General features: G+C 41.2%; 12 protein-coding genes across 12 annotated transcripts; 9 read left to right on the top strand and 3 right to left on the bottom strand.

Annotated features, from left to right (window-relative positions):
- Positions 1-147: 147 nt before the first annotated feature.
- Positions 148-1,701, top strand: VMA2 (H(+)-transporting V1 sector ATPase subunit B; the record flags this gene model as incomplete). The annotated part of the gene is made up of 1 exon (XM_018364361.1): positions 148-1,701. One exon carries the CDS (start codon positions 148-150, stop codon positions 1,699-1,701), a length of 1,554 nt encoding a protein of 517 aa, XP_018223162.1.
- An 867-nt stretch (positions 1,702-2,568) lies between these two features.
- On the top strand, positions 2,569-4,056 carry TPS1 (alpha,alpha-trehalose-phosphate synthase (UDP-forming) TPS1; the record flags this gene model as incomplete). The annotated part of the gene is made up of 1 exon (XM_018364360.1): positions 2,569-4,056. One exon carries the CDS (start codon positions 2,569-2,571, stop codon positions 4,054-4,056), a length of 1,488 nt encoding a protein of 495 aa, XP_018223161.1.
- A 513-nt stretch (positions 4,057-4,569) lies between these two features.
- Positions 4,570-5,751, top strand: PTC4 (type 2C protein phosphatase PTC4; the record flags this gene model as incomplete). Its single annotated transcript, XM_018364359.1, has 1 exon — positions 4,570-5,751. One exon carries the CDS (start codon positions 4,570-4,572, stop codon positions 5,749-5,751), a length of 1,182 nt encoding a protein of 393 aa, XP_018223160.1.
- A 465-nt stretch (positions 5,752-6,216) lies between these two features.
- TFC1 (transcription factor TFIIIC subunit TFC1) lies at positions 6,217-8,169 on the top strand (the record flags this gene model as incomplete). The annotated part of the gene is made up of 1 exon (XM_018364358.1): positions 6,217-8,169. The coding sequence occupies one exon, from the start codon at positions 6,217-6,219 to the stop codon at positions 8,167-8,169; it is 1,953 nt and encodes a 650-aa protein (XP_018223159.1).
- A 219-nt stretch (positions 8,170-8,388) lies between these two features.
- Positions 8,389-8,922, top strand: MRPL36 (mitochondrial 54S ribosomal protein bL31m; the record flags this gene model as incomplete). The annotated part of the gene is made up of 1 exon (XM_018364357.1): positions 8,389-8,922. One exon carries the CDS (start codon positions 8,389-8,391, stop codon positions 8,920-8,922), a length of 534 nt encoding a protein of 177 aa, XP_018223158.1.
- Positions 8,923-9,555: 633 nt separating this feature from the next.
- GRS1 (glycine--tRNA ligase) lies at positions 9,556-11,559 on the top strand (the record flags this gene model as incomplete). Its single annotated transcript, XM_018364356.1, has 1 exon — positions 9,556-11,559. One exon carries the CDS (start codon positions 9,556-9,558, stop codon positions 11,557-11,559), a length of 2,004 nt encoding a protein of 667 aa, XP_018223157.1.
- Positions 11,560-12,006: 447 nt separating this feature from the next.
- CBP6 (Cbp6p) lies at positions 12,007-12,495 on the top strand (the record flags this gene model as incomplete). Its single annotated transcript, XM_018364355.1, has 1 exon — positions 12,007-12,495. One exon carries the CDS (start codon positions 12,007-12,009, stop codon positions 12,493-12,495), a length of 489 nt encoding a protein of 162 aa, XP_018223156.1.
- Positions 12,496-12,610: 115 nt separating this feature from the next.
- On the bottom strand, positions 12,611-13,593 carry MUD1 (Mud1p; the record flags this gene model as incomplete). Its single annotated transcript, XM_018364354.1, has 2 exons — positions 12,611-13,496; positions 13,586-13,593. The coding sequence occupies 2 exons, from the start codon at positions 13,591-13,593 to the stop codon at positions 12,611-12,613; spliced, it is 894 nt and encodes a 297-aa protein (XP_018223155.1).
- A 269-nt stretch (positions 13,594-13,862) lies between these two features.
- TEF2 (translation elongation factor EF-1 alpha) lies at positions 13,863-15,239 on the bottom strand (the record flags this gene model as incomplete). Its single annotated transcript, XM_018364353.1, has 1 exon — positions 13,863-15,239. The coding sequence occupies one exon, from the start codon at positions 15,237-15,239 to the stop codon at positions 13,863-13,865; it is 1,377 nt and encodes a 458-aa protein (XP_018223154.1).
- A 1,158-nt stretch (positions 15,240-16,397) lies between these two features.
- On the top strand, positions 16,398-18,443 carry TKL2 (transketolase TKL2; the record flags this gene model as incomplete). The annotated part of the gene is made up of 1 exon (XM_018364352.1): positions 16,398-18,443. The coding sequence occupies one exon, from the start codon at positions 16,398-16,400 to the stop codon at positions 18,441-18,443; it is 2,046 nt and encodes a 681-aa protein (XP_018223153.1).
- A 455-nt stretch (positions 18,444-18,898) lies between these two features.
- On the top strand, positions 18,899-23,077 carry LYS2 (L-aminoadipate-semialdehyde dehydrogenase; the record flags this gene model as incomplete). Its single annotated transcript, XM_018364351.1, has 1 exon — positions 18,899-23,077. The coding sequence occupies one exon, from the start codon at positions 18,899-18,901 to the stop codon at positions 23,075-23,077; it is 4,179 nt and encodes a 1,392-aa protein (XP_018223152.1).
- Positions 23,078-23,195: 118 nt separating this feature from the next.
- Positions 23,196-25,565, bottom strand: RAD16 (DNA repair protein RAD16; the record flags this gene model as incomplete). The annotated part of the gene is made up of 1 exon (XM_018364350.1): positions 23,196-25,565. One exon carries the CDS (start codon positions 25,563-25,565, stop codon positions 23,196-23,198), a length of 2,370 nt encoding a protein of 789 aa, XP_018223151.1.
- Between the last annotated feature and the right edge of the window lie 130 nt (positions 25,566-25,695).

The following is a 25,695-nucleotide window of genomic DNA, read 5'->3' as shown; positions in this document are numbered from 1 at the left end:
TTTTTTTTTTTTTTTTTTTTCACCCCGTTGAAAGAAAAGGATAAGAGATAAAGGACTAAGTAAGTTGAATGTAGATAGACAACCATTGTTAACAAGATTGCGATTGTGAAAGCAGACAGTGTACCAAGCGTGAAAAATATTACAGAGATGGTTTTGTCTGATAAAGAGTTGTTTGACATAAACAAGAGAGCTGTGGAGCAAGGCTTCAAAGTGAAACCTAGATTGAACTATAATACGGTCAGTGGTGTGAACGGTCCATTGGTCATTTTGGAAAAAGTCAAGTTCCCACGTTACAATGAAATTGTGAACTTGACGTTGCCCGATGGGACCGTCAGACAAGGTCAAGTCCTAGAAATCAGAGGTGATAGAGCCATTGTGCAAGTTTTCGAAGGGACTTCTGGTATTGATGTCAAGAAGACTACTGTGGAATTCACCGGTGAAAGTTTGAGAATTCCTGTGTCTGAAGACATGTTGGGTAGAATCTTTGATGGGTCTGGTAGACCCATTGATAATGGTCCTAAAGTGTTTGCCGAGGACTATTTGGACATTAACGGTTCCCCTATCAACCCTTATGCCCGTATTTACCCAGAAGAAATGATTTCTACTGGTGTTTCTGCCATCGATACCATGAACTCTATTGCCAGAGGTCAAAAGATTCCGATTTTCTCTGCATCTGGTTTACCACATAACGAAATTGCTGCGCAAATTTGTAGACAAGCTGGCTTGGTGAGACCCACCAAGGACGTTCATGATGGTCATGAAGAGAATTTCTCCATTGTGTTTGCTGCTATGGGTGTGAATTTGGAAACCGCCAGATTTTTCAAACAAGATTTCGAAGAAAATGGATCTTTGGAAAGAACTTCGCTGTTTTTGAATTTGGCCAATGACCCTACCATCGAAAGAATCATCACCCCAAGATTGGCCTTGACCACGGCAGAGTACTTGGCTTACCAAACGGAACGTCATGTTTTGACCATCCTGACTGATATGTCGTCGTACGCAGACGCGCTTAGAGAGGTTTCCGCTGCTAGAGAGGAAGTTCCAGGTAGAAGAGGTTATCCAGGTTACATGTATACAGATTTGTCCACGATTTACGAAAGAGCTGGTAGAGTAGAGGGCCGTAACGGGTCCATCACCCAAATACCTATCTTGACGATGCCCAACGATGATATCACCCATCCTATCCCGGATTTGACAGGGTACATTACTGAAGGCCAAATTTTTGTTGATCGTCAACTACACAACAAGGGTATCTACCCACCTATCAACGTCTTGCCCTCATTGAGTAGATTAATGAAGTCCGCCATCGGTGAAGGTATGACCAGAAAGGATCACGGTGACGTGTCCAACCAATTGTACGCCAAGTACGCTATCGGTAAGGACGCTGCCGCCATGAAGGCCGTCGTCGGTGAGGAAGCCCTTTCCATCGAAGACAAATTGTCCTTGGAGTTCTTGGAAAAGTTCGAAAAAACTTTCATCTCGCAAAGCGCCTACGAGGACAGAACTGTTTTCGAAAGTTTGGACCAGGCATGGAGTTTGCTAAGAATCTACCCTAAGGAGATGTTGAATAGAATCTCCCCCAAGATTCTCGACGAGTTTTACGATAGAGCCAGAGACGAAGCGGACGAAGACGAAGAAGACGCGGACGCAAGAAGCTCCGGTAAGAAGAAGGACGCCAACAAAGGGGAATCTCTGATCTAAGAGGATGGTGCCGCGCAAGAAGCCTCTTTTTTTTCGCGCTTTTTATCTTTTTGTGAAGTCTAAAGATCCGAGAATCTGAGAGCTGAGCTTTTAAACGTATATAGATGTCTACATGTGTGTATATTTGTTTTTACGTACGTATACCCACCTATATATGCATAATCCCGTACCTTGAAGAAGATTCACACCCACTTCATGCGGCAGACACGCCGCTCAGCTGGTGCATCTGCTTGACCTGCAGCTTCTGCTGAGGGTCAATTCCGGTCTCGAAGAACATCAACACGACGCCCGCGACTACGAAGAACCCTGCGATGCACTTGCACGCGTGGGCGTAGTTGAACGAGCTGTGTTGTTCCTTTTGCTTCTGCTGTTGCTGTTGCTGTTGTTGTTTGTCAGGGGTAGAGAGCATCTTGGTGCGTTATCCTGTCCTGTCCATTCCAACAACACCATATCATAGCACGAGCAAAATGAAAAGATGCCAACAACCGTCCAGTACGTCAGCGCTGCTTATAAGGGGATCGCCCAAGGGAGAACCCCCCTGGGCGCGGGCCGTGGGCGGAGACCCCTCGCTGGCGGGCTGCAGGGGTGACCCCGCCGGGTGGGGCAGGGCAGGGGCTCTCAGGGGGCGTCCAGGGACAAACTAGTCTGAGGTTCTAAGACGCATTTAGATATATGGACGAGTTGAGTATATATAGAGAGGTGGAGCGTGCAGGCGGGAGGTGGAGTTCAGTCAGGATTGGTGTTCTTCTGTGTTGTCAATTGGGTTTTCAGACGTTCTTCTCACAACGAGTACAGATATAAGCAAGCACAAGCAAACAAGCCGACACACTCACTCACTCACTCATATACTCACATACTCACATAATTATGACTACAGACAATGCCAAAGCGCAGCTGACTTCGTCCTCAGGGGGCAACATCATTGTGGTTTCTAACAGACTGCCTGTGACCATTAGCAAGAACAGCAGTACGGGCCAGTACGAGTACGCCATGTCGTCCGGGGGTCTGGTGACGGCGCTGGAGGGGCTGAAGAAGACATATACTTTCAAGTGGTTCGGATGGCCCGGGCTTGAGATTCCGGATGACGAGAAGGAGCAGGTGAAGAAGGATTTACTGGAGAAGTTCAACGCGGTGCCCATTTTCCTGAGCGACGAGATTGCGGACTTGCACTACAACGGGTTCAGTAACTCGATTCTGTGGCCGTTGTTCCACTACCACCCAGGTGAGATCAATTTCGATGAGAATGCGTGGTTGGCGTACAACGAGGCCAACCAGACGTTCACCAACGAGATTGCCAAGATCATGAACCATAATGACTTGATCTGGGTGCACGACTACCATTTGATGCTGGTTCCTGAGATGCTGAGAGTCAAGATCCAGGAAAAGCGTCTGCAAAACGTCAAGGTCGGGTGGTTTTTGCACACGCCCTTCCCATCCAGTGAAATCTACAGAATCTTGCCCGTCAGACAAGAGATACTGAAGGGGGTCTTGAGTTGTGACTTGGTCGGGTTCCACACGTACGATTACGCAAGACATTTCCTCTCCTCCGTGCAGAGGGTTCTCAACGTGAACACGTTGCCCAACGGGGTAGAGTACCAGGGCCGGTTCGTTAACGTGGGGGCCTTCCCCATCGGTATCGACGTGGACAAGTTCACCGACGGGTTGAAGAAGGACTCTGTTCAAAAGAGAATCCAGCAACTGAAAGAGACCTTCAAGGGCTGCAAGATCATAGTCGGTGTCGACAGACTAGATTACATCAAGGGTGTTCCGCAAAAGCTGCACGCCATGGAGGTGTTTCTGAGTGAGCATCCGGAGTGGAGGGGCAAGGTCGTCCTCGTACAGGTCGCAGTGCCCAGTCGTGGGGACGTGGAAGAGTACCAGTACCTGAGGTCTGTGGTCAACGAATTGGTCGGCAGAATCAACGGCCAATTCGGTACCGTGGAGTTCGTCCCCATTCATTTCATGCACAAGTCCATCCCCTTTGAAGAGCTGATCTCCCTATACGCCGTAAGTGACGTGTGTTTGGTCTCCTCCACCCGTGACGGTATGAACTTGGTCTCTTACGAATACATCGCATGCCAAGAAGAAAAGAAGGGTTCTTTGATTCTGAGTGAATTCACTGGTGCCGCTCAATCCTTGAACGGCGCCATCATCGTCAATCCTTGGAACACCGACGACCTATCTGATGCCATCAACGAAGCTTTGACTTTGCCTGATGTAAAGAAGGAGGTCAACTGGGAAAAGCTATACAAATACATCTCGAAGTACACTTCTGCGTTCTGGGGTGAAAATTTCGTACACGAATTATACACCACGTCATCGAACTCAACAAGCTCTTCCGCTATCAAAAATTGAAAGATCTCTCGACGCAGCCTTCCCATGTTTTTTTTTCTGCCTTGACTCCTTTCTGTTTATTTCTACTGTTCTACCCTTATACGTTTTATATAACATTATATAAATAACATTACTGAAACGCCATGTCCTTCTCTATACGTTCGCGAGCCCATCTAAGGCACCTCTTTAAACCTGCACACATACAACCGTTTCTACCGTATAGGCCTTTTTTTCTCTCGCGCTGATCTTTTCTTCGAAAGAGCATGAATAAAAGGAAAAATGAAATCAAGAAAAAAAGCCATAAATCATCCCACATTTTCCCATTGTCGTCATTTGACTGCTTGGCGATTTCACGAAGATAGTCACATAAACAGTTAGAACTCCAGTTTATTTTTACACCGCTTGCCCCGTCCTTCAACTGCCTCCCCTTCCTTCCTATCCATCACTTCCTCTTTTCTCTGTCCCATCGCCCTTCTGCCTCTCTATTCCCCTATATAGTCACTTTAAAAAGCAACTCCAATTGGAAAGACAAAAATGGGTCAGCTACTTTCTCACCCTTTGACTGAGAAGACTATAGAATACAATGAATATAAAAACAACCAGGCTTCGACTGGCGTCGTCCCGCGATTTTACAATTGTGTGGGGTCTATGCAGGGATATCGTTTGACTCAAGAAGATGCACACCTAATCAGAAATGAAAACTCCACGGTATACGTACGATTTTTCAATCCGTTCATAGACAAGTACGAAACTTTATCGTTGAATGTCTTTGCAGTCTTCGATGGCCACGGTGGTGACGACTGTTCCAAATTTTTAGGCGGGAGCCACCACCATCGCGACGGTAATGGTAACAACAATGGTAATGGTGACACCAGTGCTGGCCTGATCAAATGGATTGCCTACAGTTTTGAAAACCATCATTATACTTCCTCAACGAACAATGATGCTTCCAAGTTCAAAAGATCTTTTAAAACTCTGGAAGGGTTGGTCTCTCAAATTCTTAAGGACGCTTTTATATTACAAGATGAAGAGCTATACCGACATTTTGCCAACTGTTCATGCGGATCTACCGCCGTAGTCGCATGTATCATAAACGAAGAATCCCTATACGTAGCCAACTGTGGTGATTCGCGATGTATTCTTTCTTCAAAGGCCAATGGTATAAAGACAATGTCTTTCGACCATAAGCCGCAACACATAGGTGAATTGATACGTATAAACGATAACGGAGGCACCGTTTCCCTTGGCAGAGTGGGCGGAGTATTGGCTCTCAGCAGAGCATTTAGCGATTTCCAATTTAAAAGAGGTGTCACATATCCACACAGAAGAACAAAACTAACAAATGTTACTCAACATCTAACCGGCGGGACTCCGCCGCAAGAAGCGCAAGTCACTGCTGAACCGGATGTACTGATGCATAAAATCGACTACACTAAAGATGAGTTTTTAGTGTTAGCGTGTGACGGTATATGGGATATTTATAATAACAAACAACTGATCCATTTTATAAAGTACCACCTAGTGTCAGGAACGAAGTTGGATGCTATAATAACGAAATTGCTTGATCACGGAATAGCGCAGGCAAATAGCAATACTGGTGTTGGGTTCGACAACATGACTGCCATTATTGTGGTACTGAATAGAAAAGGCGAATCGCTACAAGATTGGTTCAATAAAATGAAGACCCGCTTAGAGAGAGAAAGAGGTTTAGTGTAAACACACTTCCTATTTCCTTCAATTCCTTTCTTTATACATTTTTAACGTTCTCTTGAGGTGTCTATGTATGTTTATAGAAAGGACAATTAGCTGGTCATTGGAAAAAGTAAATCATTCGAAAATGTCATCATCATAAGTTTTTTATTATGCTTTATTATGTCATAGAAAACAGAGTGGTCCTTTTGGATGAAACATAATACATATATGTTATATACATGACAAAGAATTTCACGCTTTCTTTAAGTTTCAATTTTTTTTTTTGCAGTTTACGTTTGGTTCTTTCTCAAATTCATTTAACTTTTGAGTTGACATACTTTTTTTAGTTCGATTCCGTGTTTTCTATTGATGTAAGGAAAAAAGGTACGTAAATAAGAAATCAAAAACGAAACGGAAGAGGCATATACAAGAGGGAAAGGATATAAGTCTTATAAGCGGAATAATAAGAACAGCTTCGAAGTTACAGGAATGTCATCGGATGGTACAGAAGAACCTCTTGCGACCCTTTCGGCAATTCCGGATTCTGCCGCCGATCAAGCACCGCCGGTAATAGCAGATGAATTTACATTAGATCTACCTAGAATTCCAAGTTTGGAATTGCCGCTTAATGTCTCCACAAAGCACGCTAGTATACAAAAAGCCATAAGAATGTGTGGAGGGATTGAAAAAGTGAAGGAAGCCTTCAAGGAACATGGCCCTATCGAATCTCAAAATGGCCTAGAACTATATTTAAACGAAGGTTACGATAGAGACGGCTCTAAAACGTATTTTAACGAACACCCTATAATTGGCAAAAGAGTTCCCTTTAGAGATGAATCTGTAATACTAAAAGTCACAATGCCCAAGGGAACCTTAGCCAAAAACAATAATAGTCTTAAAGATTCAATCACTTCGCTGAAAAATTCTAATAAATTGAGAGTCACTCCTGTTTCCATAGTAGATAATACTATTAAATTTAGAGAGATGTCAGATTTTCAAATTAAATTAGACAATGTCCCCTCCGCAAAAGAGTTCAAAAGTAGTTTTGGTTCCTTGGAGTGGGATAACTTCAAAAATTTTGTCAATTCTGTACCAGATAATGACTCTCAACCTCAGGAAAATATCGGGAATTTGGTCTTGGACCGTAGCGTTAGAATACCAAGTACGGACTTCCAATTACCACCACCACCTAAATTATCAATGGTTGGGTTTCCTTTACTGTATAAATATAAAGCTAATCCATTCGCAAAAAAGAAGAAAAACGGTGTTACTGAAGTCAAGGGAACATACATCAAAAACTATCAGTTATTTGTCCACGATCTAAGTGAGAAGAGTGTTATTCCATCCCATGCCCACGAACAGTTGCTAAATGATTTCGACGTGGCGAAGAAAACGAAAGTTTATCCAGGCACTAAAAGTGATTCCAACTTTTATCAATCGCTGGAGGAATGTCTACAAATTCTAAGTGAGCTATTTGCTAAACGGCCCATTTGGGTTAAAAGACATCTTGATGGGATTGTCCCGAAAAAGGTACACCATACCATTAAGATAGCACTAGCACTCATATCTTACCGTTTCACGATGGGGCCTTGGAGAAACACATATATTAAATTTGGAACAGACCCTAGAAGTTCTCCAGAATATGCCCAATATCAAACTGAATATTTTAAGATTGAAAGAAAATTGTTGTCTTCTCCAAGAGTGAAAAAAAATGTACCCAAACCACCACCCTTAGTATTTGAATCTGACACACCAGGCGATATTGATAGTAGGTTTAAATTTGACGGGGAAAGAATACCGTGGTATTTGATGTTACAGATTGATTTGTTAATCAGTGAGCCGAATATCGCAGAGGTTTTTAGTAATGTCGAGTACTTAGATAAGGCAAATGAATTGACGGGTTGGTTCAAAGAATTAGACTTGGTAAAAATGAGAAGGATAGTGAAGTACGAACTTGGTTGCATGGTCCAAGGGAATTATGAATACAACAAATATAAATTGAAGTACTTTAAAACAATGTTGTTTGTTAAAGAATCCATGGTGCTAGAAAACAAGAATTCAGAGGAAGACAACACGGGAGTTAACGACAATTTAGACGCAGACGGGGATATAGATATGGATGTCGGTACTCAAGGGTCATCCGCGGTTTCAATCACGAACGTCGATATTGCTGTTGGCGATGATGATGACGATAATGACGCTATAACTGAGGAGCCAGATGATGCCGCCTTAGAAAATGAAGAAATGGATACCAATCAAAACTTGAAGGTACCGGCAAATGCAGACGATGATGTTGACGCAGATGAAGAAGAGCAAGAAGGTTTCGATATCAAAACAGCAAGTTTCCAAGATATTATCAACAGAATAGCTAGGCTTGATCCTAAAACGGCCGCCACTATGAAAAGGGATCTTAAGGGATTTGTCAATGAGGCCAATTTGTAGTAGATAATTTTCTTTTCATTGTAGTATCAAGTACAACCCAACAAAGTATTAATAACGGTAATATTGCTTTTCATCAATTCGTAGAGAGCGATTTTTCACGCAGTCTCTGTATGAACCACACAGCTTTGGAATGAAAAGGGTATTATTATCTCAAAAGTCAGGAAGGCTAGCAGAACCTCAGGGCTTTAAAGCAAAATAACGCCAAATTTTCCAGTGTCGATGTTGAAGTTCATATTCGGGAAGCGGTTTGCTTCCACGGGGTCATATCCTGGTTCTTCAAGAATCACTTTACCAAGAAGGCCTGCAAAAAAAATTCATCTGGGGAAATCTCGACCGGCCATTTATCACCAATTCGATGTTAAAATGGAGTTGAGTGATGGGAGTGTAGTTGTTCGCAGGTCACAGTATCCAAAGAGCGAGATTAGATTGATTCAAGACCAAAGAAACAACCCATTATGGAACCCTAGTAGAGATGATCTGGTGATCGTGGATGCTAATTCTGGTGGTAGTCTGGATAAATTCAAAAAGAGGTACAGTTCTATGTTTTCCGTAGATACAGCATCTGCTGGTTCTGGTTCTGGAGAGCCTAACGTTCCCGAAGGGAGTGAAAAAGAAGCACAAGTTAAAAAGGAAGAGGAAAAGGAAGTTGTTGAAGAAGCATTTGGTATGGATGACTACCTATCGCTACTAGACGATGGTGAACAACAGATTAAGTCAGGTAAATTGGCCAATAAGAAGAAAGATAAGAAATAAATGAGATCTATTTTTCTTACTTTTCTATTTTCCACCAATTTATATTCTTTCTGAGCTTAAACTTCAGGTGTGTCTATTTGGATACTATCTAAACAGCCCTTGTATATACAACAGTACATATATGTACATATATGTAGACGACGACATCGTTGCGAGAATTCATTCAACGCTTTCGCAATATTCGTGTTACAATGATCAAGAACCGCCCTTTACTTCGTATTCTCGGAACAACCCATATCTGAATTCAAATATAACTGGCATAGTAGAATTATAGTTGTAAGGAAGAGAAATTAAGCTTCATAATAGTAATACCTTCTAATGGACCATAATAAAGAGCTGGAATTATAATGATCATTTTCTACGCCTCGCAATATTTCAGCGCAATCGAAAAAAATTGAAAATTTTTACTCTTCTCGAGTGTTGAATCGTTGTTGCGACACTTATCTTATACTTTGTATACATAATTTGTTACTTGCAGCTGAAATTCGGAAATCTGTTCATTTATTTGAAAGTTTTCTTTTGGCTCGGTTCCTTATTTGCATTCGTGCTATTTTTTAAGAAAAATTGTCGTTCTTTAATATCAGTAGACGATTTTACTCTCAGATTGTTAAAAAGTCGGTTAAGATTAGAAGAATGAGTGTGGAAGATATTAAAAAGGCTAGAGCCGCTGTTCCATTCAGCAGAGAACAGCTTGAAAGTATTTTGAGAGGGAGATTCTTTTATGCCCCAGCTTTTGACTTGTACGGTGGTGTTTCCGGTTTGTACGACTATGGTCCACCTGGTTGTGCTTTCCAAAACAATATCATTGATGCGTGGAGAAAGCACTTTATCCTAGAAGAGGACATGTTAGAAGTTGACTGTACTATGTTGACCCCATATGAAGTGTTGAAGACATCTGGTCATGTTGATAAGTTTTCTGACTGGATGTGTAGAGATTTAAAGACCGGTGAAATCTTCAGAGCTGACCATTTGGTGGAAGAGGTTTTGGAAGCCCGTTTAAAAGGTGATCAGGAAGCTAGAGGCGTAGTCGAAGACCCCAATGCCGCTGCCAAGGATGACGCTGAAAAGAAGAAAAGAAAGAAGAAGGTTAAGCAAATCAAGGCTGTTAAATTAGATGATGACGTTGTCAAAGAATACGAAGAAACTTTGGCCAAGATTGACGGTTACTCTGGTCCAGAATTAGGCGATTTGATGGAAAAATACGATATTGGTAACCCAGTCACTGGTGAGACTTTAGAACCACCAAAAGCTTTCAACTTGATGTTTGAAACTGCTATCGGCCCATCTGGACAATTGAAGGGTTACTTGAGACCAGAAACTGCCCAAGGTCAATTTTTGAATTTCAACAAATTGTTAGAATTTAACAATAGTAAGACTCCTTTTGCATCTGCTTCTATCGGTAAATCATTCAGAAATGAAATTTCTCCAAGAGCTGGTCTATTGAGAGTCCGTGAATTTTTGATGGCTGAAATCGAACATTTCGTTGATCCATTGGATAAATCCCATCCAAAATTCAATGAAATCAAAGACATTAAGCTTTCCTTTTTACCCCGTGACGTCCAAGAAGCTGGTTCTACTGAACCAATTGTAAAGACAATTGGTGAAGCCGTTGCTTCAAGGATGGTTGATAATGAAACTTTGGGTTACTTTATTGCTAGAATTTACCAATTCTTAATGAAAATTGGTGTTGACGACTCCAAATTAAGATTCCGTCAACATATGGGCAATGAAATGGCACATTATGCTGCCGACTGTTGGGATGGTGAACTGAAAACCTCCTACGGCTGGATTGAATGTGTTGGTTGCGCCGACAGATCTGCCTATGATTTGACCGTTCACTCCAAAAAGACCAAAGAAAAAATGGTCGTTAGACAAAAATTAGAAAACCCAATTGAAGTCACAAAATGGGAGATCGATTTGACAAAAAAACTATTTGGTCCAAAATTCAGAAAAGATGCACCAAAGGTTGAATCACACTTATTGAATATGTCGCAAGATGATCTAGCCGCCAAAGCTGCATCTTTAAAGGCCGATGGTAAGTTTACTGTAAAAGTCGACGGCGTTGATGGCGAAGTCGAGTTGGATGACAAATTGGTTAAGATTGAACAGAGAACAAAGGTTGAACACGTCAGAGAATACGTTCCAAGTGTTATTGAGCCATCTTTCGGTATTGGCCGTATTATTTACTCCGTTTTTGAACATTCTTTCTGGAACAGACCTGAAGACAATGCCAGAGGTGTCCTTTCTTTCCCACCTTTAGTTGCCCCTACAAAGGTCTTGTTGGTTCCCCTATCCAATCATAAAGATTTAGTTCCTGTTACCACCGAAGTTTCCAAGATTTTGAGAAAATCTCAAATTCCTTTCAAGATTGATGACTCTGGTGTTTCCATTGGTAAAAGATATGCCCGTAACGATGAATTAGGTACCCCATTCGGTGTCACCATTGACTTCGAATCAGCTAAGGATCATTCCGTCACTTTGAGAGAAAGAGATTCTACCAAGCAAGTTAGAGGTTCTGTTGAAGATGTGATTGAAGCCATCCGTAATATCACTTACAATGGTATATCTTGGGAAGAAGGTACCAAGAAATTGGCTCCTTTTGTATCTCAAGCAGAAACTGAAACTGAAACTGAGTAAGTAAATGCAGCTTAATTTCCTCTATATATCACCAACCGTGTAAATTAAAAAAGAACGAAAGAAAGAAAAATATATATATGTACATATAGTAGGTTCATAATTATTTTCTTTTACTAAATCTGCATATGAATCCTTATTAATGAAACAAGCTTTTCCTAATATCCTTAAAGTTCTTTTTCTGAAATTGTGATGGTTACTACCTCTATATATATATATATAAATATATATGTCTTCCGGTTAAAGATAATTCTCGTAGATATCTGCATATAGCGGAAATGTGAAAAAATTCATGTCATGGAAAAGTGAAAGCTCCCGCCTTTGTAGGGGCCAAAAAAATTAACGTATATCAAGTTTTACATACAACATAAATCTTTGGAAGGAGAAAAGGATTCGTTGTTGAATAAGAAGTCCAAAGCAAACGTTGTATTTCATAATAAACTCCAAAAAATGTCTTCCTCTCAGGCAGTCAGAGATTCGGCCAAGAAATTAGTTAATTTACTAGAGAAATATCCAAAGGATCGTATACCTCATTTAGTCACATTCAAGGAGGTACAGGTATCGAGGTTTAGACGTGTAGCAGGTCTACCAAGTGTGGACGATAAGGGAAAATCTGTGAAAGATAAGAAGCCGTCGCTAGATGAAATAAAAAGCATTATCAATAGAACTTCGGGGCCGCTGGGGCTTAATAAAGAGACGTTAGCCAGGATTCAAAATAGCGTATCCAATGAAAAATTTACGGAGGAAAGTATCAATCAGCAAATCCATGCTCTAAGCACTATAATGAGCAATAAGTTCAGAAACTATTATAATGTTGGCGATAAACTCTACAAACCTGCGGGCAATCCCCGTTATTATCAGCGGTTGATAGATGAAATTGAAGGTAAGAAAAATGAAAATATTTTTACTGCGATGAGAACTGTATTATTTGGTAAATAGAAAGAACAGATTATTTATTTATTCAACTTGTAAATACATATTATCATGAATAAAGTTGTTTTGTTCGATTGATGTTGGAGTAGGTGCACTGTGCACTGTGAAATGTTCGAAAAAGCTACTTAGCGTATCCTATGGTAACATCGTTGTCTTTCAATTTGTAAACGGGACCCAATTGATTCTTGATTTTTGTAGCATCCGAAACAGTCTTGTATTCGATGAAAGCTAGGTTTCGGACGCTGACTAATCGTATTTCGACTAGAGCTTCGTTTCCAAGTATCTGTGATAATGACGCATCTGTAGTGCCGCTTGGTAAATTTTGTACAAGCAAGACTTTGTTCGGTGGATTCTCTATTGTGTTTGAGATTCTGGCTTCTTTCGAAAAATCTTGCAATTCTTTTGGTTTTTCTCGTTGGGACTCCATTTCCTGTAGTCTACGGGCTTCAAACTCTTTGACAATCCTACTAAATTCACTATCATCTATAGCTTTCAATCTCAATTTATGTTTTAGACGTCTTATTTGCCTTTTTAGCTTGCATTTCTTTGCATAAGTGTCATCGTTGCGTAATTTGGATTTGAGTTTTCTGGTCCTTAGCACTTTCTTCAAGGTCGAATGGGGGCTTTTACCACTATCTTTATTTTGCATTTCCATTGAAAGCCCCAATAACGAATTCGTACGGGCCGCCGCTATTTTGACTTTACGTCCCTGAATCTTCAGTGCTGTCGTGGTGTACTTGGTTAAGAACTTGTTTGCATCAACATGACTGGCAAAAGTCAGAAATCCTTGGTTGGACATCTTGGAAGATCGTGAAATGGAGAGTTCTACTAGGCCTATTTGGTCATCTAATAACGTGGGGGGTTGTGCAGTAGTTTGTAGTTTGTTGTTGGGAAGGGGCAATGATGGATTTATAACGTATTTGTTGTTGGGATTGATGTGTTTTAAGAGCAATCTGGTATAGTTTTCTTTGTTCCCTGGTCTACTGGGTAAATTTTGAAAATACAGTCTGTACTTACCAATCAAATAATGTGAAATGTAAATAGTGTTAGTAAAGATACATTTGACAAGTGCATATATCCTCAAGCCTATACATACGCTGACATGGTTTCTTTGGATGATGTGGCCACTCTTCGCTGAGTTTCTTTATTTTTAGTATTGAATAAGTCACATCTTCTCTCTTTTTTTCTTAAAATTTTCCAGATACATTATTATCTTGAAGGAATATTAACTTTACCTCTTTACGTGAAAACAAAGGTTCCACAATATGTAACAAAAAGAAATGATTGTAAGTACGTAGATAAAAATACTTAATTAACTAATACATAAAATAAGAGGTATATAAAATATTATATTGTAGCAATAATTATTACTCTTATTTCTTAACAGCCTTTTGGGCAGCCTTGGTAACCTTAGCGGCCTTTTCGGTCTTGTCAACAGACTTGATAACACCGACAGCGACGGTTTGTCTCATGTCTCTGACAGCGAATCTACCTAATGGTGGGTATTCACTGAAAGCTTCAACACACATTGGCTTAGATGGAATGAATTTAACCAAAGCAGCGTCACCGGACTTCAAGAATTTTGGATGGTCTTCCAACTTCTTACCAGATCTTCTGTCGTTCTTTTCCAACAATTCGTCGAATTTACAAGCAATGTGGGCAGTGTGACAATCCAAAACTGGAGAGTAACCGGAAGAGATTTGACCTGGATGGTTCAAAACAATGACGGTAGCGTTGAAAGAAGCAGCAGCCTTTGGTGGATCGTTCTTGGAGTCACCACAGACGTTACCTCTTCTGATTTCCTTGACGGAAACATTCTTGACGTTGAAACCAACGTTGTCACCTGGAACACCTTGTTCCAATTGTTCGTGATGCATTTCAACGGACTTGACTTCAGTGGTAACACCGGCTGGGGCGAAAGTAACAACCATACCTGGCTTGATAACACCGGTTTCAACTCTACCGACTGGCACAGTTCCGATACCACCGATCTTGTAAACATCTTGCAATGGCAATCTCAATGGCTTGTCAGTTGGTCTGGATGGCATTTCAATGGCATCAATGGCTTCCAACAAAGTCTTACCCTTGACGACACCGGCCTTGGTTTCCTTTTCCCAACCCTTGTACCAAGAAGCGTTAGTGGTGACTTCAATCATGTTGTCACCGTTCCAACCAGAGATTGGGACGAATGGAACAGTCTTTGGGTTGTAACCAACCTTCTTGATGAAGTTAGCGGTTTCCTTGATAATTTCTTGGAATCTGGATTCGTCCCAGTTGACGGAGTCCATCTTGTTGACAGCGACAATCAATTGTCTAACACCTAGGGTGAAAGCCAACAAAGCGTGTTCTCTGGTTTGACCATCCTTGGAAATACCGGCTTCGAATTCACCGACACCACCAGCAATAATCAAGATAGCACAATCAGCTTGAGAAGTACCAGTAATCATGTTCTTGATGAAATCTCTGTGACCTGGAGCATCAATAACGGTAACTTGGTACTTTGGAGTTTCGAACTTCCACAAAGCGATATCAATGGTGATACCTCTTTCTCTTTCAGCCTTTAACTTGTCCAAAACCCAAGCGTACTTGAAAGAACCCTTACCTAATTCGGCGGCTTCCTTTTCAAACTTTTCGATGGTTCTCTTGTCAATACCACCACACTTGTAAATCAAATGACCGGTAGTGGTAGACTTACCAGAATCGACATGACCGATAACGACGACGTTAATATGAGACTTCTCTTTACCCATGTTTAGTTAGTTATAGTTTAGTTATCTTTATATTTTGAGAACAGTTCAAAAATAAAATTTAGAAGGAAATAAATAAGTAAGAAAAAAGAAAATGCAAGAGAATTTATATATTAGAAAGAGAAAAAAGGAAGTTGAAAAAAAGAGGGAAAAAGCCGGAAATAGCACTAGAACGAGCGACACGAGAAAAGAAGGCGATGGAAATGATTAATTTATATATCATTAACCACAGGCTCGATCATTTCTTGCATACTGCATATTCGAAGAGGAAAAAATTTTCTTGAGGTTTCTGCCAAAATCTTGCATTCCCCTTTCTTTTTCTGATGGGACCAGAAGGCGCCACGTCCCCTTATACGACACTCTTCGAGACAGCGTTGGCGGTTATTCATGTAGGTGTGGGTGTATCAAATGTATGGGTGTTTTAGTGGGTGCACGGGTGTAGTCTTACGACAAGGCCCAGTCGCGAGAGAGTACGCCTGGCGGGTCTATACTAACGTTGCTGGCGTGGTATGCAAGAATGTGCATACGTTTGTGCTGCAGTCTTGGTGGCAAGGTGAATGCACCAGCGTGTGCATTCATCACCGGGAAATGAGGGGGGGAAGTGGAGCAAGCATTCATCTCGGTCGGTTCTACAAGCACCCCGTTCGCCTTATTCTTGATGTTTCGACCACCTACGCTATGGTTATTAGCGGTGTTTGAGTAACGTTGCCCCTCCCTCTTTTGCTAGGGCTGTCCATTTCGAATGGCACATAGATATATGCAGTGCGCTATGCAAAACGCGGAATATGCGCGGAATAACGTCATTGTCCGGACATGTTTGGGTGGCCCTTATTTCATCATGCCTTGCTCTTTGTTTTCCTCTCTTATTGGCGATGACAGAATGGTAAGCTCATCTCCCCAGCTTTAAAGGGTAGCTAGCTGGTTAGGAACACTTGATGTTCTCCTTGTTGAGAGGTGTGTGGTAAATAAGGAGTGTCGGATATAGGGAGGGAGCTTTTAGTGCTGTGAAAGAAAATTGATTCATGATTGAGTATATAAAGAAGAAGCATGTGTGGGGTGTTTCGTTTTTACTGACTTGATCATTTCTTCTTCTTTCTGTTTCTTGGCTTGACTATATCATACACAGCTTACATATTTACTTGAGACTGACCAAGAAAGACAATGGCACAATTCTCCGATATTGATAAACTTGCTGTTTCCACTTTAAGACTACTTTCCGTAGACCAAGTGGAGAGCGCACAATCTGGTCATCCAGGTGCACCTCTGGGGTTGGCGCCTGTGGCCCATGTAATTTTCAAGCAACTTCGTTGTAACCCTGACAACCAGCACTGGATCAATAGAGACAGGTTTGTCCTATCGAACGGTCATTCATGTGCTCTTCTGTACTCTATGCTGCACCTCTTAGGATACGACTACACCATTGAAGACTTGAGGAAATTCAGAGAGGTGAATTCGAAGACTCCAGGACATCCTGAGTTTCATTCGCCTGGAGTGGAAGTTTCCTCTGGACCTTTGGGTCAAGGTGTTTCTAACGCTGTTGGTATGGCTATTGCACAGGCTAACTTCGCGGCTACCTACAACGAGCAAGGCTTCCCCATATCCGATTCGTATACGTTTGCGATTGTGGGAGACGGTTGCTTACAGGAAGGTGTTGCTTCAGAAACTTCTTCCTTAGCCGGTCATTTGAAACTGGGTAATCTGATTACGTTTTACGATAACAATAGCATTACCATTGACGGTAAGATTTCTTACTCTTTCGACGAAGACGTTTTGAAAAGATACGAGGCTTATGGTTGGGAGGTCATGGAAGTCGACAAGGGTGATGACGACATGGAGTCCATTTCCAGCGCTCTGGAAAAGGCGAAGCTATCTAAGGATAAGCCTACTATAATCAAAGTCACCACTACGATTGGATATGGGTCTTTGCAACAGGGTTCCGAAAGTGTCCACGGATCTGCCTTGAAACCAGATGATGTTAAACAATTGAAGCAGAGGTGGGGGTTCGACCCAAGCAAATCGTTTGTGGTGCCCCAGGAAGTGTACGACTACTACAAAAAGACTATAGTAGAGCCTGGTCAAAAACTCAATGAAGAATGGGACAAGATGTTTGAAGAATACAAAACCAAATTCCCCGAAAAGGGTAAGGAACTGCAAAGGAGATTGGATGGCGAGTTGCCGCAAGGTTGGGAGAAGCACTTGCCCAGCTTTACCCCGAATGATGAAGCCTTGGCTACAAGAAAGGCATCCCAACAGGTATTGACTGACCTAGTTCAAGTGCTACCTGAGCTGATTGGTGGTTCTGCTGATTTGACACCTTCGAACCTAACGAGATGGGAAGGTGCGGTAGACTTCCAGCCTCCAATTACCCAACTTGGTAATTACGCTGGGAGGTACATAAGATACGGTGTTAGAGAGCACGGTATGGGCGCCATAATGAACGGTATTTCCGCCTTTGGTGCTAACTACAAGCCATACGGTGGCACTTTCTTAAATTTTGTCTCTTACGCTGCCGGTGCCGTTAGATTAGCCGCCCTGTCTGGTAATCCTGTTATTTGGGTGGCAACGCATGATTCTATTGGGCTGGGTGAAGACGGTCCCACCCATCAACCCATTGAAACCCTAGCCCACTTGAGAGCTATTCCCAACATGCATGTTTGGAGACCAGCTGATGGTAACGAAACTTCCGCCGCATACTATTCCGCCATCAAATCGAAGCGCACACCATCTGTAGTGGCCTTGTCAAGACAAACTCTCCCCCAATTAGAACATTCCTCTTTTGAAAAGGCTTTGAAGGGTGGTTATGTGGTCCATGACATTGAAAATCCGGATATCATTCTAGCGTCAACTGGTTCAGAGGTCTCCATCTCTATAGACGCGGCTAAGCAATTATATGAGACTAAAAAGATTAAGGCAAGAGTTGTCTCCATGCCTGACTTTTACACGTTTGATAGACAGAGCGAAGAATATAGATTCTCTATCTTGCCAGATGGCGTTCCAATTATGTCCTTTGAAGTGCTAGCCACCGCAAGTTGGGGGAAGTATGCCCATCAATCCTTCGGTCTTGATGAGTTTGGCCGTTCGGGTAAGGGGCCTGATATCTACAAACTTTTTGATTTTACAGCAACTGGTGTTGCAACCAGAGCTGAAAAGACAATCAACTACTACAAAGGAAAACAACTACTCTCACCCATGGGTAGAGCTTTTTAAGTGGAAAAATGCAGGTTAGCTTTTCCTCATGCTTTTCATCCAATTATTTGTGTTATACCGACACGTCTATATGTAAGTATATATTCTTTTTCTTTTGCTACATCTATATTCCTTTCTATTAATGACTGGTCTCACGATCTTCTTTTACTGACTCTTTTAGAAAAGCGCTGCATTTTTACTGAGGAAAAATGTCAGACTTTTTTGCCAGCGGAATTCCGCCTTAGTCTAGTGCAAGAAAATTCCGGCGGTTTTTCGCGTGTGACTCAGTGTTGAGGCACCATCAAACTTGACTATATTCAAACAAAAGGTATACTTTAAAACAGACTGGAAGCAGGTCAAGATATATAAGTGGCAAATAGTTAGTAGGATAATATTTCACTATACATACGTCTCCTCTTGTGACCCTAGCAAGAAGCCCAAAATATATAAAAACCTCGCCCCGAAGTTACTGAATAATGACTAACGAAAGTGTTTGGACAGAGAAATTGGACAATCCAACCCTTTCAGTGTTACCACATGATTTTTTACGCCCACAACAAGAGCCTTATACAAAGCAGGCCACATATTCCCTACAAGTCCCTCAACTCGATGTACCTCATGATGGTTTTTCCAACAAATACGCCGTTGCTTTAAGTGTATGGGCTGCCTTGATATATAGAGTAACTGGTGATGATGACATTGTTCTCTACATTGCCAACAACAAGATATTAAGATTTAACATTCAACCAACATTATCGTTTACTGAGTTGTACTCTACTATAACCGATGAGTTAAGTCAGCTTGAGTCCATTGAAGCAGATTTCTCTTTCGATGATTTGGCTGAAAAAATTCAGCGTAATCAAGATTTGGAGAGAACACCTCAATTATTCCGTTTGGCCGTTTTAGAGAACCAAGATTTCAAACTAGATCAATTTAAACACCATTTAGTGGACTTTGCTTTGAATTTAGAAACTAGCAATAATACACATGTCATAAACCTGATTTACAACAGCTTGCTGTATTCAAGTGATAGAGTAAGCATTTTTGCGGACCAATTCACCCAGTACTTGACTGCCGCTTTAAGTAACCCATCCGTTTGCATAACTAAGATTTCTTTGATCACTGCATCTTCTAAAAACTGTTTGCCTGACCCAACAAAGAACTTGGGCTGGTGCGACTTTGTGGGCTGCATTCATGATATTTTCCAAGATAACGCCGAAGCTTTCCCAGAAAGAACTTGTGTGGTAGAAACTCCAGCATTAAATTCAGACAAGTCGCGCTCTTTTACTTATCAAGATATCAACCGCACTTCTAATATAGTCGCACATTACTTAATCGAGACAGGCATCAAAAGAGGTGATGTCGTGATGATTTACTCTTCAAGAGGTGTCGATCTAATGGTATGTGTGATGGGTGTCTTGAAAGCTGGTGCAACTTTCTCTGTCATTGACCCTGCATACCCTCCAGCTAGACAAACAGTTTACCTAGGTGTAGCTAAACCCCGTGGGTTGATTGTTATTAGAAGTGCTGGCCAATTGGACCAATTTGTGGAGGATTACATCAAGGATGAACTGGACATCGTGTCTAGAATTGACTCTATTGCTATTCAAGAGAATGGTGCCATTGAAGGTGGGAAATTGAATGAGAGTGGAGACGTTTTAGCCGCATACGAACATTTAAAGGATACCAGATCAGGTGTGGTGGTAGGTCCAGACTCTAACCCAACATTGTCCTTTACTTCAGGCTCTGAAGGTATTCCTAAAGGTGTTCTTGGTAGACATTTCTCCTTGGCTTACTATTTCAATTGGATGTCCAAACAGTTCAACTTATCACAAAACGATAAGTTTACAATGTTAAGTGGTATTGCACATGATCCAATCCAAAGAGATATGTTTACCCCATTATTTTTAGGTGCCCAATTATATGTTCCTACGCAAGACGATATAGGTACACCAGGTCGTTTAGCTGAATGGATGGGTAAGTACGGATGTACTGTGACCCATTTGACACCAGCCATGGGCCAATTGCTTACTGCTCAGGCAACAACTTTGTTCCCCGAATTGCATCACGCATTTTTTGTCGGTGACATTTTGACAAAACGTGATTGTTTGAGGTTACAAACCTTGGCTGAAAATTGTCGTATTGTTAATATGTATGGTACAACTGAAACGCAGCGAGCTGTTTCGTATTTTGAAGTCAAATCAAGAAATGATGATCCAAACTTTTTGAAGAAATTGAAAGATGTTATGCCAGCGGGTAAAGGTATGTTAAATGTCCAATTATTAGTTGTCAATAGGAACGATCGTACTCAAATATGTGGTATTGGTGAAATTGGTGAAATTTATGTTCGTGCTGGTGGTCTAGCTGAAGGCTATAGAGGTTTGCCAGACTTGAATAAAGAAAAATTTGTGGACAACTGGTTTGTTGAGAAAAACCACTGGAACTTCCTAGATAAGAATAGTGGTGAACCTTGGAGACAATTCTGGTTGGGCCCAAGAGACAGATTATACAGAACCGGTGACTTGGGTCGTTATTTACCAAACGGTGACTGTGAATGTTGCGGCAGAGCTGATGATCAAGTTAAAATTCGTGGATTTAGAATTGAACTAGGAGAAATAGATACACATATCTCTCAACATCCCTTAGTGAGAGAAAATATTACTTTGGTTCGCAAAAATGCAGATAATGAACCAACTTTGATTACATTTATGGTCCCAAGATTCGATAAACCAGAAGAGCTATCTAAATTTCAAAGCGATATTCCAAGCCAAGTTGCATCTGACCCAATAGTTAAAGGCTTAGTTGGTTATCATCTGTTGGCCAAAGATATCAAGACTTTCTTAAAGAAAAGACTTGCCAGTTACGCTATGCCTTCCCTAATTGTTGTCTTGGATAGTTTACCATTGAATCCAAATGGTAAAGTGGACAAGCCCAAACTTCAGTTCCCAACCCCTAAACAACTAAATTCGGTTGCAGAGAACACTGTTTCTGAAATTGATGACTCTGAATTTACCGATGTAGAACGTAAAATTAGAGACTTATGGTTGGAGATATTACCTACCAAGCCAGCTTCTGTATCGCCCGATGATTCCTTTTTCGACTTGGGTGGCCATTCTATCTTGGCTACTAAGATGATTTTCACCTTGAAGAAAAAGTTGCAGATTGATTTACCATTGGGGACAATTTTTAAATATCCAACTATAAGGGCTTTTGCTGCAGAAATTAGTAGAATCAAAACATCTGATGGGTCATCTCAAGAAGAACCAAAGGCAACCGCTACTGCAGATTATTCAGAAGATGCTAAAAAATTAGTTGAAACTCTACCAAGCTCTTATCCATCACGTGAACCTTTTATTGAACCTAATAATGCTGAGGGTAAAACCACTATTAATGTGTTCGTAACTGGTGTAACTGGCTTCTTAGGTTCTTATATCCTAGCAGATTTGTTGAACCGTTCTTTAAAGAGTTATAACTTCAGAGTCTTAGCTCATGTGAGGGCTAAAGATGAGAAGTCAGCATTCGAAAGATTACACAAAGCAGGTGTCACATACGGAACCTGGAATGACAAATTTTCCTCCAGTATTGAAATTGTGTTAGGTGATTTATCAAAAAAACAATTCGGACTTTCCGATGAGAAATGGACAGATTTGGCAAACACAGTTGATGTAATCATTCATAATGGTGCTTTAGTTCACTGGGTTTATCCATACGCCAAACTAAGGGACGCTAATGTCATTTCCACGATTAATGTGATGAGTTTAGCGGCCGTCGGGAAGCCAAAGTTTTTTGATTTCGTTTCTTCCACTTCCACGCTTGATACTGAGTATTTCTACAAGCTTTCTGATAAACTTGTCAGTCAAGGAAAATCTGGTATTTTAGAATCGGATGATTTGATGGAATCTGCAAGTGGGCTCGGTGGTGGATATGGCCAATCTAAATGGGCTGCGGAATACCTCATTAGACGCGCAGGTGAAAGAGGGCTACGTGGGTGTATTGTCAGACCAGGTTACGTAACAGGTGCATCTACAAACGGTTCCTCAAACACAGATGATTTCTTATTAAGATTTTTGAAAGGCTCAGTTCAACTGGGCAAGATTCCAAATATCAGCAACACCGTAAATATGGTTCCAGTAGATCATGTGGCCCGTGTTGTCGTTGCCACTTCTTTGAACCCACCAAAGGATAGTGAGTTAACTGTGGCACAAGTCACAGGTCATCCAAGAATCTTGTTCAAAGATTACTTATATACTCTGCACGATTATGGTTATGATGTTGATGTTGAAGACTATTCTGACTGGAAAAAGTCGTTGGAAGCATCTGTTATTGACAGAAATGAAGATAATGCATTGTATCCTTTGTTACACATGGTCTTAGACAACCTTCCTCAAAGCACCAAGGCTCCAGAATTGGACGATAGAAACGCTGTGGTATCCTTGAAGAAAGACATAGCATGGGCAGGTGCTGATTGGTCTGATGGAATGGGAATTACATCGGAAAATGTTGGTATTTACATTGCATTTTTAAACGTAGTTGGATTTTTACCTCCACCAACTCACAACGACAAAATCCCATTACCAAGTATAGAACTAACTCAAGCACAAATCAGCCTGGTCGCTTCAGGGGCTGGTGCACGTGGAAGTTCTGCAGCCGCTTAATAATGAACATTATATAAAATATATCATGTAAGGTAAAAAAAATTATAAGAGAGTTAGACTGCCTTCATTTTTAGACTCATGTAATAACATAAAGATTGGCCAAATAGGAAGGTACGTATCAGTTATTGAACAAGAATTGTAAATCTGCTGGGGTCAGTCTACCGATTGCGGCTTCATCTTGGTTAATTGTTGCATGAATCATATTCGCCTTCTTTTCCTGTAGTTCAATAATTCTTGATTCTATACTATCTTCAATGCAAAACCTGGTGATCTTAACAGGTCGGTACTGACCAATTCTATGTACTCTATCACCACTTTGCCATTCTACACTAGGATTCCACCATGGATCCAAAATGAATACTTGAGAAGCTTCACAAAGATTCAGGGCCACACCACCAGCTTTCAAACTTACGAGGAAAACCTCACATTGAATGTTGTTCATAAAGTATTTGATTGTTTCGTCTCTTTGCGTCGGAGACATGCTACCTTGAAGCTTTACTGTCTGGAAACCAGCTCTTTTCAATCTCCATTCCACTAAATCTAACATACTTGTAAACTGGGAAAATACAATGGATTTTATTGTTCTTTTGTTGCTTCTCAATTTGTATAGTTCTTCCACCAACGCTTCGATTTTTGTCGACGACTGCCACTTGCCGCTCATGTTTAAGCGACTCACAATACTTTGTTTCTTGAAGGATTCCATGTCTACTTCTAGAGCAGGTTGAGACAAATCGATACTGAGACCGATGTGGCAAACAGGGCAAGTTAGTTTATTGTTGTTTTCCATATAAGAATCCACGTATTCCTTAACGCATAAGCGACAGAATTTGTGGTGACATTTAGATTCAATGGGTTCTTCAGCTTCGTCGTTACATAATTGACAGATTACGACACCGAGATCGTCGTTGGTAGAGTTCTTTAATCTCTTTAATACCAGATCGGGATGGTCTGCCAGCTGCCTCATTCTTGTGATCAAGGTGAAAATGTTCGCATAATTGTTAAGAACAACACCTTCCTCGACAAACGAATTATATTTTCTCTTAATATCAGAATATAAACTTCTGTAGAGATCCTTCTCTTCTTCGTTAAAGAAATCTCTCCTGACAGTGACGATTCTGGGGGGGAGTCCTAAATCATCTGCTCTTTCAACTTTGGTTCTTCTGAGCATGATATTCTTCAACAGTGTTTGGATGTTTTTAAAAGATTCCAACCCGGGGCCCTCTACACCGAACTTCTGAATGTTTTTCAGCATGAAATGGTTGAAAAAATTGGTGTGTTGCATGATGACATGGTTACAGTGGTCACAATGCATGCGATCCGAAAATTTCCAGTCCTTCGAGGCACAGTCACATTTGGTGCAAAAGTATTTTGTGAAGGGGTTGATGTTCAAAAATCTGATCAGAGAGTACATTTCACCAATTCTATTCTGTAAGGGGGTACCCGATAGGCACCATCGTTTTTGAGTTTTCAAATTGTTCACTGCTCTGGCGGTATTACTTTGTCTATCTTTGATATTGTGCGCCTCATCCAGAATGACTCTGTAAAAGTCTATATTATGCAAGACGGAAGGTTGCTTGAAAAGCCCATTTTTCCTTTTGAATCCGTAGTTTTGCTTTCTGAACACAGATTCCAAGACTGCGTAAGTGGTCAGTATAACGTCATAGTCCTTTAGGTCTTTAATGTTGGTGGCCTTTGAGGCACCGTGGTATATGTAAATCTTCAGTTGTCCCTTGGTGTGTTGTTCTATTTCGTTTTTCCACTGCATCAGCGCCACAGTTGGGGCGACCACTAGAGAGGGAGACTTTGTCAGATCGTTCATTAACAAAGCGATGGTTTGAATAGTTTTACCCATACCCATTTCGTCTGCCAAGACACCGCCCGCGTAGATGCTTTCCTCTTGGGATATAAGCCAACGAAGCCCTTCCAGTTGAAAGGGCAGCAGTTTGATGGTCATACCATCGGGTTGCTCTGACCTTTGGGCTACGTAGGGGGGCGCTTGTTTCAAAACTGAAAAAACATCTTTCAGTTCAGGATGATTTTCGTATAACCGCAAAGTGTTCCTTTCATATGGAGTCACTTTGGGTGGCTTCCTTTTGGTAGTGGGTTTTTTCTTCCTTTTGCTAGCGGTTTTCCTTTTTTTCGTTAGGGGTTCGTCATCATCGGAGCCGTCTAGCTCGTTCTTAGGTTCTATTATCTTATCGTCTTCACTCTTGATCAAAAATATATCATCATCAGTGGCGGTCCGTTCTTTATCGGAAGCCGTCAGATCTATGATGCGGTCCTCGTCGCCCTCGTCAGGAGTCTTTACCAGTGTGGCATCGTCGAGATATTCGACGTCTTGGATGTCCACTACGTCTTCTCCCTCCCTTTTCAGATCCGAAGATTTCGAATTTTTCACACCTGCATCATCGTCGCTTAGTTCGTTGTAGTTAACATTTTTCTTGGTACTTCTTGTACGTCTTCTACGAATGAAACCACCTTCTTGCATCGCTTTTTTTTTCGTTGACACTGTAATCGCACGACCAAGCCTACTCAAAAACTACTAATATAGTACAAAATATACAGCTCACTATAGTGTACAGCCATTGTTTGAAGTCCTAAAAGGTGCTATATATTCC

The sequence above is a fragment of the Saccharomyces eubayanus genome, chromosome IV (genome assembly GCF_001298625.1).
Source record: "Saccharomyces eubayanus strain FM1318 chromosome IV, whole genome shotgun sequence".
NCBI lineage: Eukaryota > Fungi > Ascomycota > Saccharomycetes > Saccharomycetales > Saccharomycetaceae > Saccharomyces > Saccharomyces eubayanus.
Note: the sequence above shows the minus strand (reverse complement) of the source record. Positions and strands in the feature narration are given on the sequence as shown.